At 56.6% G+C, this 12,500-nt stretch overlaps 3 protein-coding genes across 3 annotated transcripts in view; all 3 read right to left on the bottom strand.

Annotated features, from left to right (window-relative positions):
- Window positions 1-330, bottom strand: part of ankef1a (ankyrin repeat and EF-hand domain containing 1a) — an 8,501-nt gene extending 8,171 nt beyond the window's left edge. The window contains exon 1 of the mRNA XM_079754176.1: window positions 225-330. The gene's annotated coding sequence lies outside the window, so the exon portion shown is untranslated. The remainder of the gene's footprint in view (window positions 1-224) is intronic.
- Window positions 331-2,456: 2,126 nt separating this feature from the next.
- On the bottom strand, window positions 2,457-11,056 carry emilin1a (elastin microfibril interfacer 1a). Its single transcript, XM_079753618.1, has 9 exons — window positions 10,920-11,056; window positions 10,268-10,376; window positions 9,937-10,107; window positions 7,785-9,023; window positions 6,475-6,889; window positions 4,992-5,117; window positions 4,666-4,683; window positions 4,407-4,541; window positions 2,457-3,290 (listed from the first exon to the last, which is right to left on the bottom strand). The coding sequence occupies exons 1-9, from the start codon at window positions 10,952-10,954 to the stop codon at window positions 2,971-2,973; spliced, it is 2,568 nt and encodes an 855-aa protein (XP_079609744.1). The 5' UTR covers window positions 10,955-11,056; the 3' UTR covers window positions 2,457-2,970.
- Window positions 11,057-11,073: 17 nt separating this feature from the next.
- LOC307088326 (EMILIN-1-A-like) overlaps window positions 11,074-12,500 on the bottom strand; it is a gene marked incomplete at its 3' end in the record, with an annotated part of 4,090 nt that continues 2,663 nt past the window's right edge. The window contains exon 2 of the mRNA XM_079754178.1: window positions 11,074-11,404. Coding sequence (XP_079610304.1) covers window positions 11,074-11,404 — 331 coding nt within the window. The remainder of the gene's footprint in view (window positions 11,405-12,500) is intronic.

Below are 12,500 nucleotides of genomic sequence, written 5' to 3' on the forward strand. Positions count from 1 at the left end.
AAATATACTATGTAGACCCGTACATACCATACATGTATTATTCTGGATTAGTATTGCCTTACTGCGCCTTATATCGCATACGCTTGAATAGGTTCGGATATCTGAAGGAAACGAAGAAGTAACTAAAACACCTAACTAACACAAAACGTCTCCGATTCTATCGGCCACACCTCATGAAAACACTGAGGGTTAATTAATCATCAAGGTTATAATAACTATCTTACCTCGCGCGGTTCCGCCTGGCCGATCTCAGGTCAAATCCGCCGCGTTTCGCTAGCTCTGGACTTTCCAAGCAAAGTTCGACCTGGACTTGGTTTCACTTGCGGCCACACACACATCTCCAAGGCAACCGGATGCGCATCAGTCACACACACACACACACACACACGCACACGCACACGCTCACGCTCACGCTCACACTCACACGCACTCACACACACAACGACTAGGCCTACTATTAAGTACTACTTTAAATTCTTCAATAGGTAGAATTACCGGCTGTGTGCACTTGACCGGCACGGCACGGAGATCGGTTACACGGTCTCTCGGGAGGACTTAGTCCGGGTGAGTGACAGCAGAAAGGCGGGCTGCATGGAGCGCGGAATGACGGCTAAAAGCACCGCGGTGCGGCAGCGCTCTGCAGGGTAAGCGGTTCCACCTCCACCGCCTCCGACACCCGGAAGCTGGTTGTCCGTCGGTCTGCATTTCAGCCTCACGACCACAGGGCGTCGCTAGAGAGCGGCGCTACAAACGGTAAGGCGTGTGTGTGTGTGTGTGTGTGCGTGTCAGTGCGTGTGCGTGTGTGTGTGTCACATTTTTGTATCTGTGGATGTGTTTTGATGTGTGTATGAGTGTATGTGGGCGTGTGTGTGTGCGTTTTTCTTGTGTTTGTGGTTCTATGTGCGCGTGCGTGTGTGCGTGGTTTTAAGTGTGTGTTTTGGGCAGACCTACAAACCGTAAATGACGCCGGACTACCGTCGGTTCAGCTCGTGGAAACACTGACATCACGACGCTGTGGCGGGAAACTGAATCGCCGATTCAGCGAAAAGTTGAAAAAATCACCAGACGAGTTCAGGGCGGTGAGATAAACGTGTGTATTCGTGTAGCACACATATACTATATATCATATCATATATATACCAGTGGTAGCTCTTAAAAAACGTACATCAATAAAGTTCAATAATATTTACATTCCTGTTGCTGGTACATGGCTTTCAGAAGAATAATATTAGTACAATGCTATTATTTAGGCACAGTGTGTGTAATTATATGTGTGTGTGTGTTTATTTATTTATGTATGTGTGTAATGAAGTGTGTGTGTGTATGTGAATGTGTAATTATGTGTGTTTGTGTGTGTGCGTTTGTGTGCGTTTGTAAGTACGTGTGTGTAGTCATGTGTCTGTGTGAGTGTACGTGCATTTGTAATTGTGTGTGTGTGTGTGTGTGCGTGTGTTTTTATTTATTTATGTATGTGTGTATGTGTGTAATGAAGTGTGTGTGTATGTGAATGTGTAATTATGTGTGTTTGTGTGTGTGCGTTTGTAAGTACATGTGTGTGTAGTCATGTGTTTGTGTGAGTGTGTGTGCATTTGTAATTGTGTGTGTGTGTGTGCGTGTGTAACCGTGTGTGTGTGTGTGTGTGTATAACCATGTGTGTGTGTGTGTATAACCATGTGTGTGTGTGTGTGTGTGTATAACCATGTGTGTGTGTGTGTGTGTGTGTGTATAACCATGTGTGTGTGTTCTCAGGGGAACGTTCCGGCGGTCTTATCTCCTCTCCTCCCCACATCTCATCGCCTCATCGTCCACCGAGCTGAAGACCCTGCCTCCGCATCCACAGAAAGACCCTTTCATTCTTATCTCCTCTCCTCCTCCTCCTCCTCCTCCTCCTCCTCCTCCTCCCCTCCTCTGTCCTTGGGGAGCCTGAGAATGTTCTTCGGAGCGGTGGTTGAACCTCGTTCAGATTCCTGTGGTGTGTTTGGCCACCGCTGCCTTCGTGTGGTTCAGAGCCGTGGTTCTTCAGAGCCGTGGTTCCTCAGAGCGCTGTTCTCCGGAGCGGCGGTCTGGACAGGGGTCTCTGTGCGTTCCTGTATGACGTGTTCTGTGGTCTGGTACAACAGTGCTGGAGTCAGCGCTTTAGAGAGCAGCCAGGGTCTTCACAAACTCCTCTAAAGGCCGGGCCTAGGGTCATAATAATAACTAACATATATAATACACTAAAACATCTAAACATTAAGAGTGATGGAGGAGTGGAGGGGGGTAAGGGGAGAGGAGAGGAGGAGGAGGAGGAGAGGAGGAGGAGGAGAGGGGGAGGAGAGGGGGAGGAGAGGGGGGAGAGGGGGAGGAGGAGAGGGGGGAGAGGAGGAGGAGGAGAGGAGGAGGAGGAGAGGGGGGAGAGGAGGAGGAGGAGGAGGAGAGGGGGAGGAGGAGAGGGGGGAGAGGGGGAGGAGGAGAGGGGGAGAGGAGGAGGAGGGGGGGGGAGAGGAGGAGGAGGAGGAGAGGGGGAGGAGGAGAGGGGGGAGAGGAGGAGGAGAGGGGGAGAGGAGGAGGAGGAGGAGAGGGGGAGGAGGAGAGGGGGGAGAGGAGGAGGAGAGGGGGAGAGGAGGAGGAGGAGGAGAGGGGGAGAGGAGGAGGAGGAGAGGTGGAAACCTTCAGATATGTGACGACATTAGAGCATGAGGCTGTAAGCAGACAACGTGGATTAAAATAAACATGTGGAACAGAAACGCTGGAGGGTTGATCTTCTTCCAAGATGGAGTAAGCGACACCATCATCATCCTCATCATAATCTTCCTCATTAGAGTCTCCAGCCAATCGCTCGCTCTCTCAGTGCAGCAGACGGACCACTCACAAACAAACCCCTCCACCTATCAGGAGGGCCGGCAGGGTAACGAACGAAGAGGGGAGGAGCTAACGCTCTCTGACCAATGGGAGCGTCCGATACTGCAGCGCTCCGGGGGCGCGGGCCCATCAGGGGGTCTCGTAGAGCAGCGTCCCGGAGAAGAGGGTGAGGGGCTCGGAGGCGTGGGCTAGCCGCCCCGTCACCAGGTCGACGCACACCGTCTCCCCGGCCTCCAGGGGGAGCACCAGGCTGAACACGGCCAGCGCCCCCGGCAGGTGGGGCGCCTCGGCGGGGGGCTTCTCCAGGCCCTCGGGCTGGTACCCGGCCGAGTCGCCGCGGGCCACGCCCCGCCCGGACCGCGACAGCACCGCCTCCAGCTTCACGTTCTTATGGCCGGTCAGCGTGGCGCTGAAGTAGTACCTCCCCCTGACGGGAGCGGTGAAGTACCCTGAGAGGAGGGAGGGGGAGGAGAGGGGGGGGGGGGGGGAGAGGAGAGAGGAGGAGAGGAGGGGAGAGAGGAGAGGAGAGGGGGAGGAGGAAAGGAAGGGGAGAGGAGGAGGAGAGGAGCGGAGAGGGGAGGAGAGGAGAGGGGAGGAGAGAAGAGGGGGAGGAGGAGAGGAATGGGAAAGGAGGAGATGAGAGGGGTAGGGGGAGGAGGAGAGGAAGGGGAGAGGAGGAGAGGAGCAGGGGGAGATGAGAGGAGGAGAGAGATGGAGGAGAGGAGAGGAGGGGGGAGGGGAGGAGAGAGGAGGAGAGGAGGAGATGAGAGGAGGAGGGGGAGGAGGAGGATGAAGAGAATAGTCAGACCAAGATTTTTTCACTAGTGATTTAAAAGTAGTACAGACGGATGGGATCAATAAGAATGTACTATATGGGTGATTCTAGATAAGAGGGTAGATCTTAAACTGCCTCAGATTCTCAAGATCTTACTTGACAGTCCAGTATTTCCAGGCCACAAGGCCGACCATTCAAGGGACCTTTCTGAGGGAGTTGTTATTTTACTAAAGCCTCCCGGGGCTAATATCCTGAACAGTAATCCCTGAGCGGCCTGTCTCTGCTCGGGGACCCAGCGCTACCGCTCAGTGTTCAGGTCCCCACATGCCAGGAATACCTGCAGAGCGCTCAGAACAGAGGATCAGAACAGAGGCTCAGAACACAGGCTCAGAACAGAGGCTCAGAACACAGGCTCAGAACAGAGGCTCAGAACAGAGGCTCAGAGCAGAGGCTCAGATCAGAGGCTCAGAACACAGGCTCAGAACACAGGCTCAGAACAGAGGCTCAGAACACTCCAGAACAGAGGCTCAGAACAGAGGCTCAGAGAGGTACTGCCTGCCCAGAGGATGGTGACCACGACAACGGTAACCACGACAACGGTAACCACGACAACGGTAACCGCGACTACAGCGAGCGCGGTGACGTAGGCCATGACGACTGTTAACACGGTTAACAGCTACCATGGCGACAGTTTCCACCGCGGAGCTTACCACGGCGGAGACTACTACGCAACGGTCACTACGGCGACGGGCGCCATGCGGCGGTCACCGCGGCGACCAGGGGGACCCACCTGTGCTGGGGTTGTAGGCGAGCTGGTCGTTGACCAGCACCTTGTTGAACACGATGGTCCCGGACCTCGCCATGCTGCGGGTCAGCGCCGCCGAGAAGGAGAGGCGGGGCACGGCCGCGTCGGAGCCCGCCGCACCTGGGGACAGGAAGTGACCCGCCGGGAACAGGAAGTCGCTTAACCATGATGACGCCAAGGCTGAAAACCACTTAATGTTAATCTCTGCTCCTCTAGGAGGAGTGATAATGAGGAGGAGACCTACCCTCTTCTCCTTGGAGACCTGGAGGGAGGAGAGGAGAATGTTAGCATACTACCACTTCACCAAGTACTACAAGTAATTATGATAATACTTCTATACTACTACTACTACAATACTAGTATGAATACACTACTTCTATACTTCTACTACTAATACTACCACCATACTACTGCTACTACTAGTACTACTACTACTATCACTAAAGATAATAGTAATGGTAACAATACACTTTATTCGTACGACAGCTTCAACATGCTCATTGAACCAGTGTGTAGATGCCCAGAGAACCGCTAGTAGTGTTAGAGTGAGTGAGGTCTGGGTTCAGTTACCTGGGGGCCCCACCAGCCCCTGGCCCCCCGCTCGTCCCTCGGGGCCCTCCTTCCCCTCGGGCCCTTGCGGCCCCTGGGAGCCCGGCTCCCCGCGCTCTCCTTGCAGACCTGGAAGCCCTTCTGGACCTGGAGCACAAGAGACCCCCTGGTGAGAAGACCCGTGAGAACACCGGGACCTAGCTAGAGGTCACTAGTGGCCCCTACCCAGGGGCCCCTACCTAGAGCCTCCTTGTGGCCCCTAGAGGCCCTACCTGTAGGCCCCTACCTAGAGGCCTCTACCTAGAGGCCCCTAGAGGCCCCTAGTGGCCCCTACCCAGGGGCCCCTACCTAGAGGCTCCTTGTGGCCCCTAGAGGCCCCTACCTGCAGGCCCCTCCCCAGGGGCCTCTACCTAAAGGCCCCTAGAGGCCCCTAGTGGCCCCTACCCAGGGGCCCCTACCCAGGGGCCTCTACCTAAAGGCCCCTAGAGGCACTACCTAGAGTCCCCTACCTAGAAGCCCCTACCCATAAATGAGGTTTCTTTCAGTAAAAGCGATGGTTCCCAAGACGTCCCGGGCCCTTGACCCAGAATGTTAAGCTCTGGCAAATACTTGTTCCAGACTGGCCCCTGACTGGCCCCTGACCGGCCCCTGACCGGCCCCTGACAGGCCCCTGACAGCCCCTGCATCGCCTCAGCTGTGGTTTGCTTATCTACCACTCGTCTGTTTGTAGTCACGGCCTCTTCATGAGTTCATTAGTCCCTTCGCATTATTTTCCTTTTGTCAAAAATGCATCACCAAATATTTGCAGTGTCTCAGTCGGCGCTGTCCCGCGGCCCCTGTGCACACCAGACGGACCCCGGGGTGGGAGACCGCATCCCCCCGAACAACGTCCTCCCTCCAGGGACTTGCAAGGAGCAGGAGGGAGGCTGAGAGGATCCTGAGATAGTAGCCATCTCTCGTCAGGGACAGAAGCCAGCGCTCCTCAGTTCATCTCCCAGACAGCCCCAATCTGTCTCCCATCTCCTCTCCTCCTCTCCTCCTCCTCCTCTCCTCCTCCCCTCCTCTACTCCTCTACTGCTCTAAAAAAAAAGGAGATCTCCCAGACAGCCCAAGTATGTCTCCCATCTCCTCTCCTCCTCTCCTCCTCCTCTTCTCCTCCTCCTCCCCTCCTCTCCTCCTCCTCCTCTCCTCCTCCCCTCCTCTACTCCTCTACTGCTCTCCTCAGTTCATCTCCCAGACAGCCCAAGTATGTCTCCCATCTCCTCTCCTCCTCCTCCTCTCCTCCTCCTCTCCTCTTCTCCTCCTCCTCTCCTCCTCCCCTCCTCTACTCCTCTACTCCTCTCCTCAGTTCATCTCCCAGACAGCCCAAGTATGTCTCCCATCTCCCCTCCTCCTCTCCTCCTCTCCTCCTTTCCTCCTCTCCTCATCCTTAACCTTGCCTCCCTCTCTCCCATCCCTCCTCCCTCTCTACCCCCCCCCCCCCATCCCTCCCCCCTTGACTCACCCATGAAGTCCTGGGTGGAGAAGCGGCGGAACTCCTGGGTGAGGTTCAGCAGGGTGGTGTTCAGGACCCCCACCCTGGAGCGGACCTCCACCAGCTGCACCTGCTCCAGGTCCTGGATGGCCCCGCCCTGCGTCGTCACGGTGACGTTGAGGCCGCCCAGGTGGCGCCAGAGCCCCGAGACGTGGCGGTTCAGTCCGGTCTTGACGCTGCGCAGCCCGACGGAGACGGCGTCCAGACGGCCCCCCAGGGCCTCCAGCTGGGCCAGACGGCGCTCCAGGCCCTCGCCGGAGCTCCGGCAGGCGGCCACCTCCGTCAGCACGTTGCTGCGCAGCTCAGTCAAAAGGAGGTCCAGGCCCCCGAACCGCTGGCCAGAGTCCTCCAGGTGGTCCTGGAGCTCCCCCTGGATGGAGTTGACCTGCGGGGGGCCCCAGCAGAACGGGTCAGGGGGGTGCATCAGGGGGGGGTCTGTGATTTGGTCTGCTTTGCTACACATGAGACACACTGAAGGTAGCTAAACACGATGCACTTTCATTAAGGGCGACGTGTTGTACCACCCGGTGTGTGTGTGGTCAGCCGTTGCGAGCCGTTTTGAAAATCAGCCTCTTCTGACATCACAAGGGGGCGTGTACAACTAGATGTATGATGGGTAGATGAGCAACATTTAATACAGTCCACTGGGTGGGCTGGTAGACTGACCTATCCAGAACACATCTAGGTGGACACGCCCACTTGTGACGTCAGAAGAGGCCGATTTTCAAAACGGCTAACCACACACACGCCTGGTGTTATAACACGCCACCTTTAAAATGAAAACTCATTCATGTTCCCAGATGTTATCACCCTGGTTCTGTACTGCACTAGACTGGGTAGCCCCGCCCATTCTTCCGGCGATTTGAGTCCGCCCTGCAGAAGGGTCTGGAGAAGAGCAATACATTTCTTTCTGCTTCCGATATGTTTTGGCGGAAGCCAATCACCAAGCTGGCTTTTCCCCCTGGCGCGCTATTGGCTGGTTTAACACAATGACGACAGGGAAGCGACGGCAAGCAGCCAAATCGCGTACAGAGTCGGTTGAACTAGGGCCCGTTGATCACGGCTCTTGTGCTGAAGAAAACGACGGCCGCTTCCCCAGACCAACGTGCGATCTAGGACTGAGCCTGGTGGGGTAATAGCCAGGCTAGTACTGCACCACATGAAGGACGCTCTAACACCCGTCCTCTAGGTCACTGGGAGAGTTCCTCTAGCCCAGCAGCACTCTAACTCTACTATCTAAAGACTGGTTTAAGGTGGACTCTCAGGACCGCGTTCCTTACGTCGGCGATGATGTCGTCGCTGGCGGAGCTGAGGTCCAGCAGGGCGCCGCCGTGCTGCTGCAGCGTCCGGCGGGCGCTCTGCAGGGACCCGTTCAGGGTGGCAATCGCCCTGCCCGTCTCGCCCAGCGCCCCGTCCAGCCGTGCCGTCTGGTTGGCGAGCTCCTCCCTCAGGTCCCCCAGGCCGTCGTCGCAGCGCCGGCCGTACGCCTCCACCTCCTCCCTCAGCCGCCCCACCTCCTCCTGCAGGGTGGAGCACACCTGGGAGCAGGCGGAGCCGTCCGTGTCCAGCCGCCGCCGCAGGTCCTCCAGCCCCTCCCCGCAGCGGGCCAGGGCGGCGCCGGTGGCGTTGGAGAACGCCCGGAGGTCGCCCTCCACCGTGCGGCAGACGGCGCAGCGGGCCACGTCGCGGCCCAGCGTCTCCACCTCCGTCAGCACGCGGTTGAAGCGCTCCCCGCCCGCCCCCGTCACCCCCTGGATCCTCCTGAGGTCCTCCCCCAGGCCGGTGACCCGGTCCTTCAGGGAGTCCCCGGACACCGACAGGTCCCTCAGCCGCGTGTCGAACCGCCGGAGGTCGTCCTGGTTGGACTCCACCCTCCACTGCAGGGTCTTCACCGCGTCCTCCGTCGCCCCGTCGCCGGCGTCGGGGCCGCACGCCTCGGAGCAGGCGTTGGCCGCGACGGCCAGCCCCGCCTCCAGGAGGGCGGTGGCGTTCTCCAGCCGGCTCAGGCGGCCGCTGTGGGCGGTGACGGTGTCTCCCAGCACCGTCAGGTCCAGCTCCACCTTCCCGATCCTGAAGGCGTGGTCGTCCAGGAGGCCGAGCACGACGCTGCGCAGCTGGGAGACCTCGCGCTGCACCACCTCCTTCATGTTGCTGCCCGTGTTGGAGCAGCGCTGCTCCGCCTTCCTCACCGTGGTGTTGAGCCTCTTCTCCACCTCCCGCAGCCGCCCGCTCAGCCGATCCTCCGTGACCCGCCCCTTCCCGTCGCCGCCCACCCCCGACAGCTCCTTGTCCAGGCGCCCCTTGAGGACGTCGTAGGCGGCGGAGGTGGAGCCCAGGCGGAGCTCCACGGAGGCCAGCCGGGCCCCCAGGTCCTCCAGAGTGGAGCAGCAGGCGGAGGAGCGCTCCGTCTCCCGGCGGGCCGTCTCCTCGCTCCGCCTCAGGTCCTCCAGGAGCTTCTCCAGGGAGCGGATCCGGTCCTGGTCCGTCTTCTGCTGTTGGCGCAGGTCCTCCACCCCGGCCTGAGGAGAAGGAGGGGGACCAGGGGTGAGGAGAACCCTGAGGAGAACCCTGAGGAGAACCCTGAGGAGAACCTTGAGAGGAACTCTGGACTCTGAGCAGGACTCTACGGCTATGGGAGGTAGGATTCAGGAAGGTCAGAAAGACCTAAAGTCTTATGAGGCCTTCATCGTCATAATAACACCATCTAAATGCTGAAGGGTAATCTAGGGTTCTGTAGGGTACAGCAGGGTACAGTAGGGTGCTGTAGTTGGGTTCTGCAGGGTTCTGCAGGGTTCTGTAGGGTACAGCAGGGTACTGTCATACAGTAGAGTTCTCTAGTCTACAGTGGGGTTCTGTAGGGTTCTGTAGGGTACAGCAGGGTACTGTCATACAGTAGGGTCCTCTAGGTTACAGTGGGGTACTGTAGAGTACAATAGGGTACTGTAAGGTACAGCAGGGTACTGTAATACAGCAGGGTCCTCTAGGTTACAGCAGGGTCCTCTAGGTTACAGCAGGGTTCTCTAGGTTACAGCAGGGTCCTCTAGGTTACAGCAGGGTCCTCTAGGTTACAGCAGGGTTCTCTAGGTTACAGCAGGGTTCTCTAGGTTACAGCAGGGTTCTCTAGGTTACAGCAGGGTCCTCTAGGTTACAGCAGGGTCCTCTAGGTTACAGCAGGGTCCTCTAGGTTACAGCAGGGTTCTCTAGGCTATAGTGGGGTTCTCTAGGTTACAGCAGGATTCTCTAGGTTACAGCAGGGTTCTCTAGGTTACAGCAGGGTCCTCTAGGTTACAGCAGGGTTCTCTAGGTTACAGCAGGGTTCTCTAGGTTACAGCGGGGTTCTCTAGGTTACAGCAGGGTTCTCTAGGCTACAGTGGGGTACTGTAAGGTACAGCAGGGTGCAGTAGTAGGCTACAGTTACAGGGTACCACGGACCTGACAGGAGGAGCAGGACAGCGTCACGCGTCCCTCAAGCTGGGTGAGGATCTCCTCCTTCAGGGTGTGGAGCTTCCCCCCGGGGGGGAGGGGTCCCTTCGGGGACCCGTCCACCGCGTTCCCCCCCTCCTGTATCCGGTGGTTGATGTGGAGCAGCGTCTGGTCGTGGATCTGGAGTCAGGATTGATTGAATAGAAGGAAGGATGAGTGAATGGATGAATGGGAAGACTTGTGTATAGAAGGGTATATTGATGGATGGATGAAGTGTAAAGGAAGGTGTGAGGATGAGAGGGTGAGGGGGGGATGAGAGGGTGTGTAAGGGGGGGGGCACCTGGCTGCGGTTGGACAGCTGGTCCAACCGGTTCTGGATGTGGTGGATGGTCTCCTTCATGGGGGGCTGACCTGCATCTGCCGGGACCCCCACCCCTGTCAGCCCGGATCTACAAGGAGCAGAACCACACCTTCATGCGCTGTTCATGTTCTGTTCATGTGCCGTTCATGTGCTGTTCATGTGCTGTTCATTTGCTGTTCATGCGCTGTTCATGTGCTGTTCATGTACCGTTCATGTGCTGTTCATGTACCGTTCATGTGCTGTTCATGTGCTGTTCATGTGCTATTCATGTGCTATTCATGTGCTGTTCATGTGCTGTTCATGTGCTATTCATGTTCTTTTTTTTCCGTTCATCTTATGTTCATGTACTGTACATGTTTTGTTCACGACTGCTCATGTGCTGTTCATGTGCCGCTCATGTGCCATTCATGTGCTGTTCATCTAATGTTCATTTTATGTTCATCTACTGTTCATGTGCTGTTCATGTGCTATAGATGTGCTGTCCATGTGCTGTATTGTTAACCCAGGGTTGTGCGTCCTACCTAACCCTGGGTTAACCTCTCATACCCTTTTTTAAAGAAAAACTTAAATAGTGCAGCTCATGGCTCAACCAGCTAACAAGCTAACCATGGAGATGGAGGAAGGAACCTACAGGGTGGAGGTGACGGAGGTGAGGGTGGTCTGCATGGTGTGGAGGTCCTTGGTGAGGCCCCTGATCTTCTCCTCCAGCTGTCGGACCTTCTGGCCGTCGCCTGCAGAGGGCCGAGGTGAGACGGCAAGCAGCTCAGAACAAAGACCTCAGACATCTACCTACTGGCACACTGGGACCCTCGGGGATCGAACCCGAAACCTTTCAGCTGGGAGTCAAACCCCTGACCCCTGTCGCAGCGCCCCGATACGGGAGGTAAAGCCTTCGTACCGTCCCCTCCACCCCCTCCACCCCCTCCACCCTGCTCGCAGCCGCCGTGGGGGCCGGTCGGCCGGACGGGGGGGTGGACCGCGATGACCTTGGTGTCCGTGACGACCGTCGTCGCGTCGCAGCAGTCGTCCCCCGTGTAACCATGACAACACTTCCACTCCATCTCGGTCACCATCTTGTAGGCGACCCTGTAGCGCGGCCGTCGGAACACTCGGTAGCTAGGAGGGAGCGCACAGCGGCCGTTAGCGTGTTAGCTCGTCATTCAACACATACATGGCTCCAGTTAGCTTGTTGGTTAGCCGTCTAAAGCAAACACGGTTACTGTTAGCTCGTTTGCTTGACGTCTAATACAGACATGGTCCCAGTTAGCTTGTTGGTTAGGCGTTTAGAACAGACGTAATCGCAGTTAGCTTGTTAGATGGTCATTTAAAACACAAAAGATGGCTGTTAGCTTGTTAGCTTGTTGGCTAGTCATTTACACACTCATTTAGTCTTTATGTATGATATCTGTTAGCTCGTTAGCTGGTCAATAAAAACATAGCCCCTTCAAACATACATTACGTGACAGTTCATCATTTACAACGTTCACCATCATTTCAATACCTTAAATAATCACAAAAAGACGTGTAAATACTCTCCAACAAATAAACAGTCAGAATGAACGGTTTACCGGAGACTGAGTGTACCCACGTATCAAGTATCATCAGAGTTCACTCTAAGAGCAACAAATGTTTAGCACTCCCACATGTTGGTGTTCTGTTTGGCTCAGAGACCTTCGAGGGTCTGGGGAGTCCCTGGTGCCCTCGGGGGGGCAGCGGGCTGGGGTTCCAGTAGGGGGTTAGGGTCAGGTAGGGGCTAGGGTCTGGGGTTAGGGTCTGGTAAGGGTTAGGGTCTGAGGTTAGGGTCTGGTAAGGGTTAGGGTTCAGGTAAGGGTTTGGAGTCAGGGATAGGTAGGGGTTAGGGGTTAGGTTCAGGTAGGTATTAGGGGTTAGGGTCAGGTACGGATTAGGGGTTAGGGTCAGGTAGGGGTTAGGGGTTAGGGTCAGGTAGGGGTTAGGGGTTAGGGTCAGGTAGGGGTTAGGGGTTAGGGTAAGGTAGGGGTTAGGGGTTAGGGTCAGGTAGGGGTTAGGGGTTAGGGTCTGGGGTTAGTGTCAGGTAGGGATTAGGGGTTAGGGTCTGGGGTTAGGGTCAGATAGGGGTTAGGGGTTAGGGTCTGGTAAGGGTTTGGGGTCAGGGTGAGGTGAGGGCTTGGGGTTCGGGTTAGGGTACGGTCGTGCATTAGAGGGACTCGGGGAACAATAGAAGGTTTGAGGT

The sequence above is a fragment of the Pollachius pollachius genome, assembly GCF_949987615.1.
Source record: "Pollachius pollachius genome assembly, chromosome: 16".
Classification (NCBI taxonomy): Eukaryota; Metazoa; Chordata; class Actinopteri; order Gadiformes; family Gadidae; genus Pollachius; species Pollachius pollachius.

Coding starts and splice junctions, on each gene's coding strand:
- emilin1a (XM_079753618.1), bottom strand. CDS start 10,954: ATGCAGACCACCCTCACCTCCGTCACCTCCACCCT. Junction 10,377..10,919: donor ACCTCCGTCACCTCCACCCT/GTAGGTTCCTTC, acceptor TGCTCCTTGTAG/ATCCGGGCTGACAGGGGTGG. Junction 5,118..6,474: donor CTCCACCCAGGACTTCATGG/GTGAGTCAAGGG, acceptor CTTGTGCTCCAG/GTCCAGAAGGGCTTCCAGGT.